We start from the raw sequence: 23542 nt of genomic DNA, 5'->3' as shown, positions 1-23542 counted from the left end.
GCAGGTTGGAGGTCACCAGACTCGAAAGCAGTGAATTGATCTGGCTTTCTTTTCAAAACTAGGAAAACAGCAGGGTGCTATCACCCTAACTCCAGCAGAGATCACCCCCAGGAGTCCTCATTTCGGGTTCCAGTCTCAAATTCACCTGAACCAAACAGAACTGCAGGGGCCTAGACAGACATGGGTAGTGGGGTACGGGTGCCCACCAAGGGGGTGTGAGGCGGGGCAGGAGACCCTGCCCAAAAGGAACCCTCTCCCACTCCTCCATCCTCCAGAAACCTCCACAAACCAAGACCTGCCAGGGTGGTGTGAAGACCTCCCCTCAGAACAGTGCCCCCCGCACTGCCTGACCCTGACCCGCAGGGTCAGGTGTTTGGGGCACCCCGTGGTAGTGTCCGCCTGGGCCACCCTTGACTCAGAGCAGCCCAGACCCTGTGCCTGGAGCCAGTGGGACCGCTTCCCTGGAAGCCCCCCACCTCCCACCCAAGGGGCTGCAATCACAAGCGGGCAGACAGGAGCTGTCCCTGAGCTCGGGGGCCTGGAAGGAGGCACAGACCCAGGTGCCCACATCACCACCGGGCAGGGGTCATTGCACAGTTGCATCGGGGAGCATGCACAGGCCCCGCGGCAGCGCGAGCTCCACGGGACACGCAGAAAAGAGCAGAGGCGGCAGAAGGCAGGCGGGCACTGACCTGGGAGATGGCTCCGGCTGGGGCTCCTTCCTGCAAACAGAAGCAGAGGATGTCAGAAGCCGGCCCAGCGGTTGGACCCCACGCAGGGCCCAGCTGATGCACAATGCTCCCATGGGTCAGGGCTGCATGTGAGGGGTGCAGAAACAGCCCACAAACCCCCAAGAGCTCCCTGGGGGCCCAAGGAGGCAGGTCCTAGAGGGACAGCAAATCTGGAGGGGGTCACGAGAAGTTTTGAGACTGAGGGTGCTATGGCCCCATGTTTATGGACACTTGGTTTAATCAGCATCACCAATATTAACAAACTTTGAAAGAGGAAGTGTGAAGAAAGCTCTGGAGCTGTCGAATTCCACAGTCGATGCTCAGGACAGCTAAGGTCCTTCACAACCACATCCACGAGGAGTCTTCCAGGTAAGGTCATGTTCACAGGTCCCAGGACACAGATGAATCTTTTCAGGGGGGCATCATCCAACCCTCTCCAGACGACCCACTGCTGAGAGCTCTTCAAACAGCCCTGGGCACTGGGCCCAGCAGGCATCCTCCCCTCCTCTCCCACTGGCCAGTCCGTGTCCTCGGCAAGCCCGTCTGTGTCAAGTGCTCCGGGAGTCGCAGGTTTTGTAGTCGTGAAGGAACCAGCAGGTGCTACCCACGTGTCTCCACCCGATGCTCCAGGGTTGAACTCTTCCTCTGACCTGTGGCCAGAGTACCAGCCTCCCCGCCCCATGTGGAGCACCACCTCCACCCTGTGCCCACCCCCAAACCAGCTGCCCTCAGGATGGGAGCCAAGACTGGTCAGCAACAGGGAAAAACTGCCAGCAGCACCAGGGCCTGCGGCAACAGGATGTGAACATCCCGAGCCATCCGGGGCCTTAGCCCAGCCTGGGCACCCCTACTGGCCCTCACGGAGCCATAGGGGATTAGAGCCGGTGTGGATGCCCCTGCCCACCTGAAGGTAAGTCCAGACTTGCTCTTGAGGTTCCGCAGCAGCTCCAGCTGGTTGAGAGGTGGGATCAGTCTGCAGCAAGAGGACAGGTGAGTGAGCCCCCAACCCACCAGAGCCCCAGGGACCCCCATGCCAACTCTCACCGGTGTCCACATCTCACATGGGGACACAGGCCATGACCTGTCACAGGCAGAAACAGGAGGAGTCCATGGCGGCAGCAGACCCCCGGGGAGCCCATGCCTCCACCTCTGCGGCCCAGGCACTTTCTGTATTCCTCTGGGTTCACTTTCCCTGGGCATGTTGGCCCTGGGAGTGGATGGTGCCCAGGCCATCCCTAGAAGGGACGCCTATGTGGAGCAGGTCCCACAGGGCACCAGAAAATGGGGGGTGCCCCTCCCCCTTCCCAATCCCTGAACACCCCTTGGATTTGCAGCACAGTTGATAACTCAGCCCCCGACATCCTAGGACTCCCAGACCCTTCCCTCTCTGAGCTACTCTCTCTGCCAAAGCTGAGCAAGGCGGAGGTCCCAGGAAAGAACTGTGCTGGGCAGAGCCCGCTGGGCAGAGCCCACTGGGCGGCGCCCACTGGGTGGCTCCTGGGTGACTGGCCTGGCCCTACTCTGACCCCCATTTCCCGGATGGAGTCCCACCCACCAGGACAGTTGCATGCCTGGCCTGCCTGCCAATCCAGCATTCAGAGCTGTGGCCACCAGCAAGGAAGCCAGAGGTGAATCAAGTCCCTCTGGGATGCCAGGCAGTGGTCTGTATACATGGGAGGCTCCCAGGAAAGCCCATGCTCCCACCTCCAGCTGCAGGAGCCTTACCCAGAGACTTGGGTCCCCATGCTGTCTGGGAACACTTTCGTCCCTCCCCCTCCCCCACTCCCCACTCTCCACCTGGTTCCTGGACACTTTCAACCCTCAGCTTCCATCTTGTCCATCAGTCACCCTGTCAGCTTCCAGGCACTGGTCTCTCCTTCCCAACTCAGCCTCCACCTGCTCTGATACCCACCTGCTCTGTGACCCCACACTGTCTGTGAACGCCCACCTGCTCTGACACCCCACCTGCTCTGACACCCCCACTGTCTGTGACATCCCCACTGAGCCCCAGGCCCCCAAACCCCGTCCTGAGCCTCAGGCCTTCTTGACCCTGGGGACCCCTGACCCTTCCAGGCAACTGTGTCCAAGCCTCCCCTCGGCATCCTCAGTCGGTCCCGCAGTACCACCATTCCCCACACACCCTGGCTCCAGCCCCTACCCACTCCTGACCCTTCCACGTACCCCATGTCCCCGCTCCCCGGATGCCCATCCTCCTCTGACTCACTCTAGTCCTTCTGCTCGGACTCCCCACTGTCTCCAAAACAGGAAGATCTCTGACCCCCCTGTACCCGCAGCCCTGACCTGCCCCCGCCAGTCAGTTTCCAACTTTGCTCTGCTCTCTCCCAACTCCTCCCCTGCCCAGCCATGCCCCTAGCACCCACAGGAATGCCCCTCCCCAGCCCTGCCCTGGTCATTGCCATCCCAGGGCAGCAGGTGTGGCCCCACCTCTGTTCCCTCTGCAGCCCCAGCCCCGCCAGGCCTGGATCCTGGGAGCGCTCACCCTCCTTTTTCCCCTCCCCACTCCTCTCCAAGGCTGTCCCCTGTCCTCTTAGGTCCAGACCAAGCAGCAGGCCTGGGCAGTTCAGTCGGCTCAAGACATGGGTACAGCAGAGTCCCAGGAGAGGACACTGGGGCAGAGCTGGTCTCCCCACCACCTAGAGCACCCACCATGGCCTGGAGCAGAGACCCCGGGCAGCTGGACCCAGTCAGCCCCCACACGTGGGTCAAGGGCAGGGACACGCAGTTAGGACGCCATGCCTTGGACACAGAGCGGCAGGGGACAGAACACAGACGGGCAAGGACGTGCAGGCACCACGCACTCGAGGGCCACGCACACACAGTCCAGTCGTGGGGGACGAGGGTGCAGCGGGCGACGGGGGTGGGACACACAGGAGCGAGCAGTGTTAGTCTAGGGGTCAGCCGGCTGCAGAGGACACCACCAGTCCCCAAGGCTGGGGCTGGGCAGGGGTGTCTCCCCAGATGTCGGTGGATGTGGTGCTGCTGGAGCAGGTGAACCAAGGGGCTGCTGGTCTCGGAGGAGGCTGTCAGGGTCTGAAGCAGGGTCCCCCTACCTGGAGCCCCAGGAGTCCCGGGTCAGCAGCCGGGAAGGACACTGCTCCCGCTCCACCCCACCTCTGGGGGAAGGGTCAGGCCCTCCTGCCTGCGGAGCCTGGCCCTGCCTGGCCCCCTCTTCCCTTCTGGGAGCAGAGGATTAACTCTGACAGGTTCCCACAGAGGGCATCAAGGGAGGATGAGAGAGCACCCTGCTCTGCAGGGCAGAGTACGGTGCCACCACTCTGAGGGGAAAGGCAGGGCCTACAAAGGGCACAGGGGACCCTTCCTGGAGCAGCTCGGCACCCCGGTCTAGACAGGGGACCCCAGGAAGCGAGCTGTCCGGTGCAGACATGGTCAGTGGGGCTACATGGATGGGCCACAGGACCCTCTGTTCACGGCCTCGAGTCTCACTCTCACTGCAGTGGGAAGACTTGGGGTTGGGGGAGTGGATGCAGAGAGAGAGATCCCAAGCCCAGAGCAATCTGCCAGGACTGGGGGCTAACTGGGGGTGCCCCAAACTGGGATGGCCAATACCCCATCTCCACTACCTCTGCACTGGGCATAAGTGGGGCCCTGGGGGCAGGGTGGAGGCGCAGGGGCAGGACCCCAGCCACTGAGACAGGCAGGAAGCAGAACAAGGGACAGAAAACACCTGGACAGACAGATCCAGCACAAGAAAGCAGCTTGGGGGGGCTGTCAGGAGAGGGGGCCAGGGGAGCGAGGAGGGGGCGTGTGGCTCCAGGTAGGGGCCACAGGCCGGGCAGGGCTGGCTCAGGGGTCCCGGGACAGTCCCCAACAGAACAGAATAACACCACACGCTTTCCACCCATGCAGTCCTACCTGGAGGCCCCGTAGGTTTGAGTTTGCGAGCTTTCAAGTGTTTTTCACACACACACAAAGGGAAAGGAACAAAAGATTGTAAAAGAACGGGAGAAGAAAAAGGAAATGAAAAAAATAGTCAAGGAAAGTGGGGGAAACAACAGAACAAAGAAAATTAGCACGAGGGTCGGTCCTGCCTCAAGAACTGGGGACACGGGGCCTGGGGTGAGAGTGAGTGCCCTTGGGCCCCGGCACCCCAAGACTGAGTGTCCCCGGAAGTGTGGTGGGTCAAATGCTGGAGAGGGGAGTGGGCAGCCCTGTCTCCCAGGTGACAGATCCCGGGAGAGGCTGGTGGGGACCTGCAGGAGGACTCTGCCCCGGTGAGGGCTCCGTTGGGTGGACACTCAGGGGCAGGTAAGGGGACTCTTTTGGCTGAGAGGACCCAGAGTTCAGCGTTCACCGGAGGGCACCTGACCTTCATGGACTCCAGCCAGGCCCCGACCCTTCTCACCTCAGACCTCATTCTGACCCTGGGCCTGGCACCAACACACCCCAGTGGCAAAGCCTGGAAAGGTGCCCACTGTCCATGCGGCCCCCAGGACCCTCTCTCCCCCGCAGGGATCCTGGGGGTGTCTGCACCTTGTCCTGTTGGGGCCTCTCTGTAGTCCAGGGGTCTCTCCTTCCTCAACAGAGACTCTGGCCCTTGCTGGGGGTCAGAGGGTCAAGGTTATCCTTTTGCTTCTAAACACAGGGGCCCCCACCAGCGAGGCTGCACCAGGCCGTGGTCCGTGGAAGCAGCCACATTTACCTCCGTGAGCTCAGGGGGCCGTGTCCACCAGACTCACACACTACAGCCCTGACAGCAAGGACACTAAGCAGGGGGCGGAATGAAGGTGAAAAATAAAAGCCGCAAACTATAAAACAGAGAACAAAGTTAATAAAATAAACCACACACAGTTCGTTTTTGAAAAGTACATGTTTTAAAGAAAAAAAAAAGCAAACAAAATGATGAGCAACTGAAAGTGGGGGTTCAGAACAAACGGGGCACACAGGCCGCGCGGTGGGGCAGAGGCACCTGTACATGGGGACCGTCACCGTGCGCTCGTAGTACTGCCACGTGGAGTGCAGGTCCGTGCGCGACAAGTTGGTGGCATAGAACCTCCAGGCGGACTGTGGAGAGGACGGGGGTCAGGCGGGCGCTAGGGGCCCTCCCGCCTCTCCTGGGGCTTCGCCCCCACGCATCCCTGTGCACTGGCCTCTGGACAGCAGCCCAGTGTCACTCCCACCCCCATGGGCCACAGTCACCTCTGCAGAGTGGAGTTGGGAGGGGGGACCCAGCAGTGAGTCTGCACGGAACTCCAGTTCTTTCCTTTCCACCCGTCCCACCAAATGCCTGGCAGCCATCACTTGGCATCCTGGTCACCATCCTGCCCTCCTCGGGGGACAGGAGGTGAAGGCCAGAGCCAAGGACATGGGCCACATCCTCCACTGTAAGGCTGAACCCCTTCAGGGCACAGGCCTGCCCCTTACACCAGCCTTGGCCAGGCCTGGCCTCTGCTCCCAACTCTTGTTAATCAGAGTAAAATACACATAACGTAAAACTCACCCTTTTAAAAGGGCACAGTTGATTGGCGCTAAGCTCGTTCCTGACGCTGTGCAAACATCCCCTTGACAAACACCACACTTTCACCACCTCAAGACCAAGGGCCCCCAACCCACCAGCATGACTCCCGACTCCCTCCACCCCTGGCCTGCCATCCCTGATCTGCACCAGTCTCTGTGGTTCCCCACTCTGGACACTTCGTAGCAATAGAATTTCAGTGCCAGGCCTCCTGGGTCTGGCTCCCTCTGTTTAGCACATCCCCAAGGCCTGTCCCTGGTGGAGCCCAGGTCCAAGGCTTGTTCTTTTTAAGGCCAGACATATTCAAGCATGGGGCTTCCCAGGGGGCTCAGTGGTAAAGAATCTGCTGCAATGCAGGAGATGCAGGTGCAATCCCTAGGAAGGTCCCCTGGAAAAGGAGATGGCAACCGACTCCAGTATTGTTGCCTGGGAAACCACATGGACAGAGGAGCCTGATGGGCTACAGTCCATGGGGTTACAAAGAGTCAGACACGACTGAGTGACTAAACAACAACAAGATTCAAGCTTGTGGACGGACCACATCTTCTCACCCTTTCACTGGCTAAGGCGGTGTTTCAACCTTCGGCTCCTGTGAATGGTGCCATTGTGAACACCTGCGTGAAAGTTTTTGGCTAAACACCTGTTTCCAGTTCTGTTGGGTGTTCACCTACGAGTGGGATTGCTGGGTCGTGTGACAGGTTTAACCTTTGGAGGAGCCACTAAACTGTCTTCTACAGCAGCCACACCATTTCACACCCACTCCCACAGCGACGTATGAGGGTTCTGACGTCACATCCTCATCAACACTTTTTTTAAATTGTGACCCATCCTGGTGGACATGAAGGAATTTTGATTTGCATTTCCCCCATGAAGAACGACACTGAACATCTTTTCACATCCTTATAGGCCATCTGGTATATCTTCTTTGGAGAGATGTCTACTTAAATCCTTTGCCCATTTCTTAGTTGGGTCGTTTGTTTGCCATTGAGCTGAGAGTCCTTCATGTATTCTGGATACCAGATTGCTATCAGATATCTGATGTGCAAATATTTTCTCCCATCCTGTGGGTTATCTTTTCACTCTCTAAGGAGACAGTTCAAATAGCACCCTTGGATGCACAAAAGTTTTTCTTTCATTTCTCGTGCTTTTGGTGTCATATCTAAGAAACCAAAGTCTCAGAGGCTGACTTCCTACCGCATGAAGTCAGGTGAGGTAAGCACTTACGGTCTTCTCCAGTCACTTCTGAGTCTGCGTTCAGTGCTGGGCGTGTGTGGCCTCGTGGAGCCCCCAGTGTTTGGGGTCCTTCCCTAATTCCTCCCCATCTCCAGCCCTCCCCCAGTAACTCGGAGCTTCTCAGAGAGGAGGGGGTTGCGGGGAAGTGCTGTCTGTTCAGGCCGCGCTCCTTCCCTAACATTGTAACCACTGGGAGTGCTCTGACTTTGGTGTCAATAGTGGGTGGGACTGTTGTCAGTGGGGGGTGGGCATTTTTGTTCTTCTTTACACTCTTTTGCATTTAAAAGAAGCAGTCATTTGCAGTTCTCACAGTGAAAGACAGGTATACATATACACACAAAAGTAGGCTGCAGCCTGGGCAAGACATCTTTAAAAGAGAAAGCCATGTGAGGGACCAGGCCAGTGTCCAGCCTGTAGTAAAGGCCAGTCAATGCCAAAGGTCCATTGGATCCCCAGTACTTGGGAAGGGCTGCAGGAGCCTCAGCTCCTCGGGCAGCCTGTGCCCGGCCCGCACTTTCAGGATGGCTCAGGAAGCACTGCTGGATGCTGCACGGCCACTGTGACGCCAGTGATGGGGTGGGTGGTGCAAGCTGGGCAGCATGGACATGGCTCTGCCACCTACCTGCATGGGGGTCACTGAACCCGATCCCACAAGTGCAAGGCAGTGTCAGAGCTGTGAGGGGACAGCTCGGGGGCACCAGTGACAGCCTGGCCCAGGGCCTATAGACTGCTGGCCTTGATGCTACCTGTGCCATAGGTGCTGGGCCACTGCAAGCAACTAAGCAGTTCTCAGCACAGACTTGAATTCCCCGACAGGAGACACACATGCAGTGGGGCTTCGCTCCAACACCGCGGGCCCAGGCCAGGGGTCCCATGGGTCCATGTGGGGCCCACATGGGGGCTATCTGGACGCACCTGGATCAGACCTGCTGCGGGGTTCCGCCTCTTCTCAAAGTGCTTCTGACGGTGCTGCTCTTGAACTTTCAGGGCAAAGCCAGACCCCAAAATGCCCTGCAAGTCACTAGAGTCAGATAGCACCCGGGGACCAGAGCCCCCCCACCTTGCCTGCACACTCCTGGCTCCGCCTTCTCGCCCCCACCCCCAGCCCCTAGTCACCAGGAGACAGACTGAGGGGCTTCATCCTCACAGGAGCCTGGCAGGGCCCACTCTGAACACATCTGGGCACAAAGGTTACCGTCCTTCCCATTCTGTCTACACTACAACGAGTGGGGTGTGAGGCCCAGGGTCTCAGAGAAGACCACCCGACAGCAGCACCAGCTCCCCCATGCCCTGCACAGCTGCAGGTGGAGGGCTAACAGGGCCCCCATGCCTTCTGCAGGAGACCTGCCAGAGACGTATCACCCACAGCACTGCTCCTGGCCACAGGCACCCAACTGGTCAATCCCAGGGCTAGGAGGCGCTGGGGACCCACAGATGCAGTAAGAGGGGGACCCTGCCCTGCCCCTTGTGACCCCAAGGAGAGCAGTGGTCACTGAGGAGGCCAGACTCCGTCCCCAGCAAAGGCAGGAAGGGCAGGACTCACGGCAGGAAGAGCGAAGAAGGAGACACCGATGAGGGTGAAGGTCGCTGCCAGGAGCCTCCCGTTCCAGGTCTGGGGGTACTTGTCCCCGTAGCCAATGGTTGTCAGGGTGATCTGTGAACAGACAGCCCATCCTCAGCCAGACCTGGCAGGAGCCAGGGCCCCCTCCGAGGCCTCAGGGCAGCTGGACAGACCCCTGCCCCATGCTACCCACATGGGGCCCATGAGGCCGGGGTCACCCCCAGCCACACTTCCCCGCTCAAGAAGCAAAATGAAACTCTCCAACAGGGGGTGGGGGGACAGGGTGTTCAGCCTCCACTCTCATTTTACACCTGAATTGGGCAGGGCAGGTTCACCCAGGAGGGCCGACCTCCAGCCGGACGGGCAGCCAGGAGGCTCCGACAAAGCCGGAGCCTGAGAGATGATAGGGCCAAGGGACCCTCTGAGGACGCTCAGGGGTCATCTGGGGGCCTTTGGAGGGGGGCCTTGTGAGCTGAGGCCAGAGAGGGAGGGGCTCAGCTGCCAGGTGGCGCATGGAATTGGGGCACCTCCACACACAGGGTCTCACGAACTTCTCCCTCAGAAGGTCATGTATTCCCCAAACAAGGGCAGATTTGGGGCTGTGGGGGGATTGCTGGGGGCTCGGCCCTCGGGGCCAGCATTCAAGGCCAGTGTTCACGGCCAGCATTTGGGAGACCGGCTTGACAGCGAGGCAGTGGGGGGACTCCCCCAGTGCCCATGAAGCCCCTCCAAGGACCACCAGCCCACACAGAAGAACAAGGGGAATCTCAGGTGGAATGGTTCCCAAGAATGATGGGGTGGAGCCAATCTCATCCCATCACAGAGCAGAGGGAACCTTTAAAGTCTTTAGTTCACAGAGAAGGGACTTCCCTGGAGGTCTCTTGGTCAAGACTCGGCAATGAAAGTGCCGAAGGCCCGGGTTCAGTCTCTGGTCTGGGAACTAAGACCCCCACACACCAAGAAACACGGCCAACAGTGAAACACTAAAATAAAAATGAAGTTCACAGAGGAAACCCCCGGTGTAGGTGGGAAATACACAGAAGGGGTTGCCTGTCTGAGTGTCCAGCACCCCCAGAAGAGCTCACAATGGAGAGGCACTCCGGCTCCCACCTGGGGGCGTCCATGGAAACAGACAAGGAGGAGCCAGACAGAGGCCCTGGCTTGAGCAATTGGGGTCAAGGTCTTCGGGGCCCTCCGGAGGGCAGCCCAGGAAGCCTTTTCTTGGGAGAGGCCATTGCACCGTGACAGGAGAGGGGCCCTCAAGGGGCCCAGGAGGTAGGTGGCCGTGAGCATGGGCCAGAAGTTCACCAGCTCTGGATGGAGTCCCTCTCATCAGGAGCAGCCTGGGAGGTTGAGTCAGGGGGTCTAGTTCCCCTTTTTCAAACTCTCCTCCATCAACATGACAGGCAGCACCGCCCCTTCCCCTCCGTCACAGAGATCACACAGGTTGGTCAGCAGAGAAGGAAAGTGACCGGCCATGACTGGGCACAGGCTCCAAGGGCCAGGCTTCTTGCCACCCCACATAGACCAGTGCATCCCCCATCATGGCCCACCTGGGACGCCACCTCCATGTGGCATTCTGGTCAGAAGCAGCCAGCCGGTGGCCGCAGAGAGATGTCTCCAACCAGGTCAGGCAGGAGAACTGAGGGTCTGCTGCCCAGGCCTGGGCAGTCAGGGGCACACCGTGGGGAGGGGTGGGGGGATCTCAGACCATGGGCAGGAGGGACCCCAGGCAGGGCACGCCCGGCAAGCACATCCTCGCTAAAGGCCCTTCTCCTTGGCCCCAGAGGCCAGACACTCACCAGGCCCCACCAGAGTGCGTCCGCATAGGTATCAAAGTGATCGTTCTCCCCCTTCTCCGCCAAGTACACCAGAAATGAGGCCAGGATGAGGCAGAGGAAGCCGATATACCAGGCAGTGACCAACTCCTGAAAGAGATGGCCACGTCACAGCCACCAAATTGGCGCCCAGCCCAATCTGCCCAGGAGCATGGGGCCCCATCTGGCTCGAGGTTCACTGAGCTCTGGGTCCCCTGGGCTTCCGGGGCAGGTACGCCTCCCAAGAGCCGGCTGCAGAGTCCCCGGGAGCCCCAAGCCTGGGCAGACAGGAGAGGCAGCTGGTTTTCCAGCCCCAGCCCCAGCCCTGGGTGGTCCCACACCTGTGTATATCCTCACCCCTAGAGGATGGCAGGCAGGGATGGCCCAGAGCCGCATCCACCCAGGAAGGGAGTGGTCCTGAACGGCTGTTAGGCAGGCAGGCTGGAGAATGTTGGGCCTGCTGGGGCCCTACCCAAACTTCCCTGAGGCTGAGGGAGACTCCCACTTTGTCTTATCAACCAAGGCCCAGCCTCGGGGCCTCAGACAGGAAAGACAGTGGGGAGGAGGCTGGGGGCCAATAAGCCCACCCACCAGCAGGACGGCCTTTCCGCACAGCCTGGCAGGGTGGGATCTGGGCTTGTGGAGCTCCTGGGAACACAGGTGGGGATTGGGAAGGACCTGGGACTGCAGCCACCTCGCAGGTCCCACAGCCAGTGGCCACCACAAGCCTCAGCTTAATGGGCAGGTGACTGGGGGATGGGCACTAATCCAGTACACCCCCCACCACGGAGCCAGCTGGTTCTGGGTGGGACCCAAGTGGACCAGGCCTGGCAGAAAAGCTGGGGAGACAAGGTCAAGGGTCAAGTCATGGGAAGACGCCCAGAGGAAACGAGGGGCTATGTCATGCCTGGCCAGCCCTCCCCACCCTGGCCTGGCGCCCTCACCTTGCTGTGCGCATAGACCACGGAGCCCAGCAGCTTCCAGGTGCCGCCCCGCCGGTCCATTCGGATCATGCGCAGGATCTGCAGGAAGCGCAGGCTCCGGAGCGCCGATGTGGCGAACACATTGCCCTGGGAACCGGCAGCCAGCACGGCGATGGACGCGATGAGCACCATGATGTCTGCGGGAGATGGCGGAGCTGGGGGGTGGGCCCTCTGCTGCAGAAGGGCAGCCCCCACCAGGGCTCCAGGAGGATGGACAGATGGACGCACACAAAGTGCCAGCATGGCCTGGTTCCACAGTCCACCCAGCCCAACCCTTCCCTAGGCACGGCCGCCCAGCACCTCATTGCCCTGCACTCAGGCCGCATCAACCACGGGCTCTGATGCCAAGAGGGCAGGTGGGAAGAAACTTTCAGAAAGAGCTGGTCCTACATTTGTGCCTGCCCACCTACCCCCACTGGGCCTCACCAATCACGCAGAAGGGCTTCCGGGCAAACTTGAGCCGCCCTCTCCAGCCACGGTACCGACAACAGCAACCCGCAGCCCAGATCCGCACGAAGTACTCCACACCGAACACCACGATGGTCACGATTTCCTACGGGCAACACTGCAGCTGAGCCACTATAGTGGGTGGAGGGCTGTCTTGTGTAGCTGGTGTGGCGCCCCCATCCTGTGTAGGTGGCATGTGTGCATGGACCTGTGTAGCCGGTGTGGGTGTGGGGTCCCCGTCCTGCGTAGCCACCATAAATGCGGGGTCCCGTCCTGTGTAGCTGGTGTGGGGCCCCGTTCTGTGTAGCCAGTATGAGTGCGGGGTCCCATCCTGTGTAGCTCTCATGCGTGTGGGGTCCCCGTCCTGTGTAGCCAGTGTGGGGCCCCCATCCTGTGTAGCTGGTGTGGGGCCCCCATCCTGTGTAGCTGGCATCCTGTGTAGCTGGCATGCGTGCAGGGCACAGAGGGCAGAGCTGATGGAGGGTCTCAGGTAACTGCCAAGTGGGGAGGTGCTCTCAGGCCTGGGGCAGCTCCAGGACACAGGGCAGGGGGGAGGAGAACCCCCCCAGAGGTGCATCAGCCTCCCTGCAGCCCTGCCTCCCATCACCAACAGCAACACAGAAATTACCCTGCAGTTGCCATGGTGCCCACCCCTACCCATCACAGGAGTGCTGTGAGCTTCACAACCCCCACTCCACGCCCACATCTGCCGGGAAACACCCCACACCCTGAGGTGGAGGGAGCCACCCGAGCCTGCAGGCTCCAGTGAGAACGGAAGGTGGGAAAGGGGAAAGGGCCAGTGGGGGCGGGGCTGTCAGGCGCTGTGATGACACAGGGTGGGAAACAGGCCGGGAACGGGGTGCTGGGGTGTGTGGGGAGGGGCCGGTGGAAGCTGAGGAAGCTGCAGTATCACCAACGTCAGGAGGGGAGGCTGGGAGGAACCAAAGGGCTACCAAGAAGAACAGTGGGTGCCAGGAGGGTGGGGGTCCCTGCCAATGGGGGACCTGGAAGGTCAGACCAACGGGATCAAGGACAGGCTGCCGCCCGTGGCCTCAAGTGCCATCGGGCCCTCCGTGCCATCCTGCAGGACCCACCAGGATGTAGAGTGCGCCCTCAGAGCTCTTCTCGTACTCCTTGATGGTGGAGAACACGGACAGCACAAGGCAGGAGAAGACCAGCAGGAACCTGGGGACCGAGCAGAAGGCGGTCAGCCAGGCCAGGCGCCCAGAGCAGGGGACACCCGCCCCCCAGGGCTCCATGGCAATGACCAGCCTCATCTGCTCTCCAGGACACCCACCACGTGTCCCTTGTCTGCTCCCAAAGCTCTCGGGGCAGACAAGGGGCACTGTCTCCTGGGTCACTGGGCAAGTGCCACAGCCCACCCCCAAGCAAGGCACCCTAGGCACGGTCCCCCATCCCTGCCCACAACTGTCCTTGCTAGGCTCACAGGCAAACACTGCCTGTCCCCTAGTTCACAGCGGCTTCACCCATGCCATCCAGCATCCTTGACCACCAGAACACACCTGCAGGCAGTGTTGGGAGGGGGCACAGAGAACTGGTCAGTTTCCAGAACCAGGAACTGCTGGGCAGCAGGCGTCCAGCCAAAGGGGACAGGGTGGGGCTGGGATCCCAGGGAGCAGAGCCCCTGAGGGCTGCTGACGGGGGTCTAGGGCTCCTGAGGTGCTCTCCCACTTTATCACCACCTGGGAAACCGCAGGCACCCAGCTCCACCTTCCCTGGGCATCGAGACCACTGGCTTCCTTGGTGGCAGAGGTGGGGTGGGGAATGAGACCCTCAGAGCCAACACCACGTGGTCCAAACTCAGCCTGGCCACGGTGACAGTGACGTGGGCCCGGCCTGCCCAGTCTGGCCAGAATCACCGGGGGGTGCTCAGCGCCAAGGCCTACTGAGCCTCAGCCAGATCCAGGGTCACCTCTGGTGGTCCTGCCCACGTGCCCGGAAGAGGTCTGGCAACAAGGCCCAGAGAGACATAGGCCACCTCCCTCACAGGGCTGACCCAGCCCCTCCTCAGACCATGGCCCCCTGAAGACAGCTCCATCATCGTCCCTGGCCCCATCCGTGTCCCTGGCTCCATCATCACCCCCAGCTCTATCTGAAGGCCGCTGGCACAGACAAAAGCGTGCGGGGAAACGGTCACATTTCAAAACCGCAATTAATTTCCTTTGCTCATTAGCCAATTTATTCAATTAGCTGAGCCCAGGGACAAAAATGTCCAGATGTCTCATGTGCCTTATATCCACAAATCTCTGCCCTCAACTCTGCTGGTGAGAAGGCGCCCACATGCCCAGAGAGGGTCTGCCAGGGTTGGATGAGATCCCAGGGCAGTGGGTCAGGATGCCGAGCAAGGCCGGGGTGGTAGGAGAGATTGAGGTGGGTCGCCCACCTCAGAAGGGGCACTGGAACCCAGTTCAGCTCAGTACTGGGACTTGGGAGCTGGGGGACACACAACCCAGTGGGCTTCCCTGGGGAGGTGTCCGTCACACTGCAGGGTGAAGAGCTGGTGGGGCCAACAGAGAAGGGAAGGTGTTCCTGACAGAGGGAAGAGTAAGTGGGGTGGCCCTGGAGGGGGTAAGGGGTGGACAGTGAGTCTGGGACCCGGCAGAGGGCGAGTCTGACCAGACTAGAGATCAGGGTCCCCAGGGTGCCTGACGTCATCCTTGTCTGTCGGGGAGGCAGGGCCCAGGGCCGCACCCACGAACGCCAGCTCCTTGTGCTGCAAAAGAACACTCCTCTAGAGAACAAAGAAAAGGCCAGCACTCTGGCTTCCTAGAGGTGGCTCTGCCAGCACCTCAGAACATTCCAGAATGTCCCCCTCTTCCTAGCAGACAGAGGCCAGGCTGTCAGGAGCCCCACCAGCAGCTCAGGAGACAAACCTGCAGCCCAAGGTGGGAACCTCACAGAGTTCTTCTCCCCTCCCCCAGAAAGTGCCGGCCACACTCCCAGTTTTGTTTCTGATGTTTTGGGACAGATGGCCACAGATGGCACCGCCAGGGGGTGCAGGGGAGGCAGCGGGACGGACGCTTGGAAAAAGGCTGGCACGCCCACTAGGCAACAAGGAGGAAGCAGAGGAGGGCAGCAGACGCCCCCAGGGAGCAAGCACCCCTTACACAGTGCTGCCAGGTCCAGGTGGGGTCCCCACAGATCTAGAGGGACACCTCCAAAGTGCAATGATGCCCCCGCAGTCCTCGGCCACTCGCAGGCAGCTGGCTGATGGGAGCACTTACTCCAGGCCTCTCCTGTCTGCGGGCACCTCAGTGACTGGTGGTCATCCCCACCCAGCACCCAGCTGCAGCCTGGCACCTGAGACTTCCATCACCCATGCCCATCTAGAGACAGGGAGGCAGAAGCCCCAAAAGCCCAGGAGGGGGCTTTGCCTCTGGCCTCCTGGTTTCAGACACTGCATCCTTGGTGACAAGGGGCACTTCAATGGGGCCTGGCCCCCCACTGGAGCTGGTGGGGGTCGGGGGCTAGCTCAGATGCAGGTGCCACCCTCCCAAAGGACAACACGGGTGACTACCCCTAGCCCTGTGACCATCGCAAGGTGCCCACTGCAGTTATGCTGGGGCCCTGGGCACCGGGGCATCCTGGAGATGCTGGGGAATCTGAGCGAGGCCTTCATGACCTGGGTTCTCGCCTCCAGCAGACTCCTCAGAGCTGACAGCTGTGTCTCAGAACTCCCTCTGCCCCACTGCTCCTCAGGAGAGGAGTTGCAGAGGCGTGGGGCAGACACCGCCAACAACACCGGGGCCCTGGGAGGCCAGCTGTGTCCTGGGCATTGACCCCCAGGCCCCAGAGTCTGCTTCCTCCCAGACAGACTGGTGAGCGGGTCCACCCCACCCCCCGCACACTGGGAGACCAGCCCGTCTGCTGCAAGGTTCAGCTTAATGCCCAGCACCATCCTGCACCTCTCCTTGCCACCTGACCAAGGCCCCAAGCCCTGGAGGAGGAGAGTCCTCATGCCCTCCAGCCCAGGAACTATCCAGGCTGGAGGGAAAGAAAGGAGCGGTGGCAGGAGGTGTCCACAAAGGCAGTACGTGGTGGCTAATTATGATAATGAATTCAATGTCAGGATGCTTCCCTGGCAGGAGTTGCCATGGAGACAAGCATCTTGAGCAGTTGGTCCCCAGCCCCAGACTCCAGAGGCTGTGATGGGGGTCAGGCAAGGGGGCGGGGCAGGCAGGCACAGCGGACCTCGCTCACCACCTGGAGAGTGAGCATCAGCCAAAACCACCACAGCCCAGGTGCACGGCCGGGCCTGCACCACCCAGAGCACCCAGTCTACCGGCAGCCACGGCGGGGCTTGGGGGTGGGGCTGGCCCCAGCCCTGCAGGATCCGAAGCAGCAGAAGAGACCCAAGGTTGGCCCCCCCCAAGGTTGTCCCCGAAACCCAGACTCCCCCGTCTCCAAAGACTGAGTCAAAAGGTAGCTGGGATTACTCACCTCTTTCTACATATTTAATGAGATAGGCGTACGTGCTCAATCATGTCTGACCCTGTGTGACCCCATGGACTACAGCTCGCCAGGCTCCTCTGTCCATGGGATTCTCCAGGCAAGAATACCGGAGTGGGTTGCCATGCCCTCCTCCAGGGGGTCTTCCTGGCCCAGGGATCGAACCTGCGTCTCTTATGTCTCCTGCACTGGCAGGCAGGTTCTTTACCACAAGCGCCCCCTGGGAAGCCCCTAATGAGATAACCCTCTCATAAGCAGATGGCAGGGTTGGGAGGAAGCAGCAGGGTTGGGAGGAAAAATAGTCGTGTTGCTATTGCTCATTTGCTCGCCCCCAGGCCCCAGAGCTGGGAGAGGAGAGTGGGAAGGGGTCACTGACATTGAGCCCCACCCCCAGGCTGGAATCCACAGCATGTCTGCTATGCTCCAGGCACTCAACAACTGACAGATGAGGAAGGTGTGAGTCCATTTTACAGATGAGAGCACAGAGGGAGCACAAAGGCTGTGAAGCTGCTCACCGCAGCCGTGGGGGCCAAGCCTGAGCTCCCCTTCCACTGGTGGGGTCCCCAGAATCGTCCATTCTGTTAAGACTGTGCCTCCCTGGGGGCTGGGTGACCCAGGAGCCAGGAGAGGCCGGGGGAGGGGGAGCCACCAGTGTGAGGTCCCTGGGGAACCTCCCGCTGCCTCGTCCTTCAGGACTGCAGCCGGCGCCGCAGCCTGGAATCTAATTTCACTGCCTAATAAACTGCTCTGCCTCCAGGATCCACTGCCATGTCCAATCTCTGGGAGCGACAGGAAGCCTGGATTCCTGACAGCTGTTCAAGGTGCAAAGCAGATGCAGGGAACCACTCGTCATCCTGCCAGGGTTGGAGGGAGCTGGAGGTTCCACGCAGACCTCTTCCGTGGAGCCCGGGCCACCAATGGGGCAGCGCCCAGCCCACTGCAGCCCAGGAGAACAGAAGGCACTTGGAAGCACCACCTGAGCCTAAGGCCATGGGGGTGAAGGAGGTGGGCACTGGGAGCCTCGCAAACAGCATGAGCTCAATCAGCTGACAGGCCCCGACCCAGGAATCTCACCCTGGGAAGGTCTGGCTTCAGACTCAGCCTTCAAGGCCTCTACAAATGACCTTGGCCTCCCTTGTCCTGGCCCCCAACGCCTTCCCCTGCTCCCTGCTGGACCAGAGGTCTCTCCACATCCACAGCAACCCCCACATCCAGCCCTCTCTCTCCCAACACGCAGGAAGGCATGCTCGGGGGACCCCTCATGCTCCACTGGCCAGTACCTCGGATGGCCCTTGTCCTCCAAAGCCTCAGCCACAGGGTGAATCTGGTGAACGTCTGGTCCTACCCTTCCCAAGCATTGTCCCCTGACCACATACCAGTCAGAAGCGCCAGATTCCAAGGGACCCCCCCAGTACCCCCAAAAGAGTAGACATCTGTGGTGAAGCCCCAGGGGCTCCAGGAGCTACAGGAAGGGCTGTCCCCTGGGGCCAAGCCAGACAGGAAGACCCCTGGGGCCCTGGCAGGAAACCCACTGGCTCAGCACCCATGGAGGCCACTTCCCCAGCCCACCCATCTCGTCCCCAAAATGGCCGCTCCACACGGGACTACTCTCCACTAGTCACCTGTCCGCATCCAGACCCAGCACTAGACAAAGGCCCACCTGAGTGCCCTCCTCCATCCCACGTCAAACAGGTTTTGGGGTATTTTATGTTTGTGTGTTTATTTTAGCCACACAGCATGCAGGATCTTAGTTCCCTGCGTAGGGGTTGAACCCGTGCCCCCTGCAGTGGAAGCTTTCAATCCTAACCACTGGACAGCCTTGGAATTTCCCCTCCATCCCCCATCAGAGTTCACCCGCCACCAGCCTGCACACATGGATGGGTCCCCTCATCATCCCCTGCCTCCTTAGACACAACAGTGCCCACCAGGCTCACAGCCCCCATCAGGGGTCCTCCCTGCCAAGACCTCATGTCAGGCCTGCTCCACCAGACTCTTCCTCCAATGTGTCCTGACTGCAACCCACCTCTCTGTTCCCCATTCCCAGCACCCGACACCCCACCAAGACACCTGGAGGAGTGCCCATCTCCTCCTGCCAGCTCCCCTGCTCCAGGGCCTTTGCACGCTTTCCTCCACTGCCTGGCACTCTCTGCTGCATGCCCAGTGCAGGGCTACCCCCTCCTCATGCCCAGGTGCCGTGCTCAGCGTCACCTTCTGTAAGAGGCTCCCACCTCCCTCCAGTTTCTCTCCTGGCGCCCCCGATCATCCTGGTGCTGGCTCTCCTCACCTGCTCTGCTCATCCGTTCCATCAGTGTGCAGCCAGAACCCACACACGGGGTGGGCCCACATCCTGACAAAGAGCAAGGTCAGCTCTAGCCCACAGCCTCCATCAGGCAAGGCTCGACAGTGCAGACCCGCCAGTTTGGGAGCAAGGAGGCAAGAAGGGGCCACGGACAGAGGCCCAATGGACCCAGAGGCTTCTGAAGGCAGAGAGTGGGGGTCATGGGACCAGGAGAGTACGGCACACCCCACGGAGCCTGGCCACACATGAGTTCACAGGCGGCAAACGCATTCATTAAAAACACAGGAAATGTTTGTGTGTGTTCACACAGAGCCATGAACTCAAGTGTTCACAGCAGCTCCAGACATTACAAACTGAGGGGGACGCCCCACAGGTCATCAGCAGATGCACAGTGGGCGGCTGGCCCCTCTGCAGTGGAACATGCTTGACCTTTAAGGGGCGCAAAGCACTGACCCAGGTCACAACCTGGATGAACCTTAATACATGACACTCAGTGAAGGAAGCCAGATGCAAAAGTCACACAGTATATGATCCGCTCCCAAGAAATGTCCAGAACAGGAGCTACGGCCCCAGGGGCTGGAGGTGGGGAGACAGACTGGATGGGCTCGGGTGTCTTAGATGGGGACAAACATGTCCCAAGACCAGAGACAGCTGGTGGCTGCCCCTCACTGTGAACCCAAAAAACACCCCCAATTGGCCACTTTGGAGTGACTAATTGTACATTCTGTGAGTTTCACCTCGATTACAGAAGAAAGACGGGCAGGTTGTCAGGCTCTGAAGAAGCAGGTGAAGCCCCATCCACGTGCTTGTGCCCGAGCCAGCCTTCTCACCTGGGCCTCAGCTTCCCTCTGAGAAAGTCTCAGACAGCCCACCCCTTCCCACACATTGCTTCCCGCACCCCTGCCAGCAGGGAACCTGACCCATCCTTAGAGGAAAGACACTGCTCTGAGGCCTCTGGGGGCAAGAAGGGCCCCAGCCTCCCCTAGAGAAGCCTCAGCACCCACTCGCAGGGAGCAGGCAGCCACTAGCTGGTTGATTTCCCCAGTCGTGGGAGAGGGTCCCCTCCAGGTGTGTTTTCTTCCATAGTCTTCACTGAGTTCTGTCCTCGTAAGGCCCGGACTCCCCTAGGCCCGGCTCACTCTGCGGGCCCCATCTGGAGGTGTGCCCCCAGGCCTGACACACACTCCCCCAGCACAGGCACCTTTGGGGAACTGCCCTGATCAGGCAGTCAGCATGGCTGACTCTGGCCCTTACAGGTCCCACAGCCCCACCACGTGGAAGCCTGGGCAGGAGTGGGATGGGGAGGGGTCCCCCAAGGGCACACTGCAGTGGACAGGTTACTGGGCTCAGAACACAGGGCAGACACCAGCTTTTGGGGGAGAGGGGCTCCCCCAATGAGGGGGTCAGTTTGGACTACACCCCTGGTGTCCAACATCCCCTTTGCGAGCACAGGAGCCACTCGGGGCTCAGGGCACCCCACCAGGTGTTCTCCTGACTCAGGATCTCTCACAGAGTCACCCCCGCCCACTGCCCCCAGGTTGACGAGATGGCCAGGCTTGCTCCCCCAGACTCTTCCTGGAGACCCTCCAAGCAGCTCTCAGGCTGGTCCCCCCACCACACTCCTACAGCTCCCAGCTCACTGGTCCTTTACAGACACCCCCAGTGTCCTCTCAGCCTTCACTTCATGCCTCCAGCAACAGAGGGCTCACCCTCGGGCAGGACCTCACTTTAACAAGCCCCCTCCTGGGCCAGTCCTGGTCCTGACCCCAGGGCCCCTCCCCAGGCCAGCACCCAGAGCCACCAAGGGCGCAGGGTAAGGGATCGGGGACAGGGCCACCTTTTCCCCCGCTCCGGAGAGATGGGGAGCCTTGATGACAGAGACAAAGTCCAACATTTGCCCAACTGAGGCTTGTCTGACTCCACGGGTAAATCCCCACTGCGCACGGTCAGCGTGGAGGAGGGTGACAGAGTCTGAATCTGATCTCCTTTGAGAAACACAGATGCTCGGAAACAGATCAGGAATGACAAACGCGCCTCCTCGGGTTTTCTGCATCTTCTCCGTCTCCTACAGCAGACGTGTGCAGTATTCAGAATCAGAAAGGATAATGCACCATAACCAAGTGTTTCTCTAAGAGGCCACCAGCCCCCTCTCTCAGACCACGCGGTGCTGTCTGCCCACTGCATGGCCTGAAACACTGGGTTTCCATCCAGAAGATATTAATTCAGCTCTCAGCTAATTAAACTGCAGATTGGAGAGAACCATTTGGAGAACGTTAACCAAGGAGGAAAGAGCCCTCTAAGCACAAACAGCTGAATCTGGAGACAGAAGCAAGTGGTCCAGACAAAGGGTGGCCATGCGTCTGCCTCAGGAGCCCCTTCCCCGCGACAACCACTCGTGGACAAAGCCCTCACTCTCCACGGTCCTGCACGGAGTTCACAGGGAGAAACGGCGAAGGGTTCCTGATCAGGACCATGGCCAGCGCCCTGTCCGGCCCTCCAGTCACACAGGACCCAGCCTCCCATCCCGACCCTACCCCCCCCCACCCCCGCCACAACCAGAGGCTGAGCTCTAAACGCTCCCACTTCTTGTTCCTCCAGTGAAAGTCGGAAACCCTGCATCAGACTGGCTGGAAGGCCATCCCAGTACTGCCAGTACATCCTACATCAAGGCTCCGTCTCCCCCGTGGATATGGCCCAGCAGGACTGCCAGTCCTTCAGGGCCCTGCTTGCAGGAACAGAAACAGATCTCCAGGTGCTTGCCCAGGCTCCCCCAACTTCCACACCCCCCATGGCCCCACTTCCTCCCCCAAAGCCTGGGATCCCAGGAGAAACTGGCCTTTTTCCTCAGACAAACCCTTCAAGTATTTTTCCAAGCGTTAAATGGAAAAGCAAACTCAAGAGTTCTAAGCTCTCTAGCTGGGCCAAGACTGAGGCTCCAAGGAGGGAAGGGGGCCAGACAGGACCTAGAGGAGGAAGGGGCCTGGGTAGGGGCCGCACGCAGCAGACTGCCACGAACAGCCTGGGAGCTGAGATCTGCCACCACCGCGGATGGCCAAGGGGTCGCTAAGGACAGTTTCCAACAACTCCTCATAGGACTTTCTGGAGCAAACATGTTCTGCACAGTTACAAAATTATTCCAGGTAATCCAAAAAAATTAAAGAACTAATTGTATTCAAGACAGCAGGCAGAGCCTAAGAACACTCAGATCTGAGTACATCCTGAGGGTGAAGGTCAGACTCAGGGATGGAAGCTGGAACACACCCAACCTCCCATTTCAACTGAGTGAAGCCACCATGGCCTCTACAAGGAGCTGCTGGGAAAGGCCTGCCTGTCTGGTGTCCCCTTCCTTTGGCCAATCCCAGGTGCTGGGCAGTGGGACCAAGACTCTGGGCAGCTGGTGGCCAAGGAGAAGTGAGAGTCCCCTCACAGGCAGACTTTCCTCAGACCAGGGGTCTCAGCATGTCCTTGGACCTGCTAGAGAAGCCGAGGGCCCTGCCCATCACCTGCCTGGCTGAGTGCTGGTGGTCCCACTCACCAGTACATGGCCCTGGATCTGTTCATGAGACAGGCTCACCTGGGCTTGCACCCCAGTGTCATGACACCTGAAAAAGCCCTGTTCTCCCTCCAACGGGCACCATCCTGCCTGTTCCCAGGGGAACCCCTTTCCATGATAGAACACACACTTCCCACACCCAGGCCTTCACAACCGGGAACTCTGGGGCCTGCCACCCCCACAGGCTCTGACTGGGCTGCGGAGGAAGCCACCCAAACTCAGAGCAAATTGGGGGATGTGGGCTGTGGCTCTGCAGCAACCCCTCAGGAGGATCAAGGGTCCCACAGCCGACCCATCCAGGGGCTGGAGACCCATGTGTCCCCAACCCGGCTTCCTCCTGGATAAATGGAAAGCTTGGTGCCACCCAACTTCAAACAACAGACTTCAGCCTCTAACTCCAGACCATTTATGTGCAAAACAGCCCCCGGACCACCTGCCTCCAACTCTCCCCAAGGCTGCCCTGACTCACACGAGGATCAGACAGCCTTTAGAAATAGTCATCTCTCTGCCCCAGACCCCTCCCGCACACACCCACGTCATCAAGAGAGGTCTCGGGGCTCACCATCACCCCACCAGCTCTCAGGGAAGTGAGAACATTCACTGGGCAATGGCACCCCACAAAAGTGGAGGGAGGGGGGCAGCTTTGTCAAACCCTCCCCAACGTGGAAGGCGGAGTCCCCAGGGGACAATGTGGGACTGCAGGCCCCTCTTCTTCCTACCTCAGCTCTCACCAAACTGGCGCAGCCTTGCTGGCCGGGTGGGCTGCAGCCGGGAGGGCACAGGTGAGGCCTGTTTCCCGGGGCTACAGAGCTGTCAAAAAGCACAGCTGGGCACCTGGGGCAGTGCCAGCTGAAGGTGGGCTCTAAGTTACCATACAGCAGCTCATCGCCACATAGCCCACAGGGAAACCTGAAGTCCCCTTTATGGTCTGAGGTCCGTGGCTACAACCTGTCC

The 23542-nt window shown here is 60.0% G+C and overlaps 1 protein-coding gene across 1 annotated transcript in view; it reads right to left on the bottom strand.

Annotated features, from left to right (window-relative positions):
- KCNQ2 (potassium voltage-gated channel subfamily Q member 2) overlaps positions 1-23542 on the bottom strand; it is a 42870-nt gene that overhangs the window by 14063 nt on the left and 5265 nt on the right. The window contains exons 2-11 of the mRNA XM_052650699.1: positions 13361-13451; positions 12246-12372; positions 11781-11956; positions 10822-10947; positions 9002-9112; positions 8374-8469; positions 5680-5774; positions 4626-4655; positions 1636-1704; positions 693-722 (exon numbers count right to left, since the gene is read on the bottom strand). Coding sequence (XP_052506659.1) covers positions 693-722; positions 1636-1704; positions 4626-4655; positions 5680-5774; positions 8374-8469; positions 9002-9112; positions 10822-10947; positions 11781-11956; positions 12246-12372; positions 13361-13451 — 951 coding nt within the window. The remainder of the gene's footprint in view (positions 1-692; positions 723-1635; positions 1705-4625; positions 4656-5679; positions 5775-8373; positions 8470-9001; positions 9113-10821; positions 10948-11780; positions 11957-12245; positions 12373-13360; positions 13452-23542) is intronic.

The sequence above is a fragment of the Budorcas taxicolor genome, chromosome 13, assembly GCF_023091745.1.
Source record: "Budorcas taxicolor isolate Tak-1 chromosome 13, Takin1.1, whole genome shotgun sequence".
Lineage (NCBI taxonomy): Eukaryota > Metazoa > Chordata > Mammalia > Artiodactyla > Bovidae > Budorcas > Budorcas taxicolor.
This window is presented reverse-complemented; position numbering and strand designations above follow the sequence as displayed.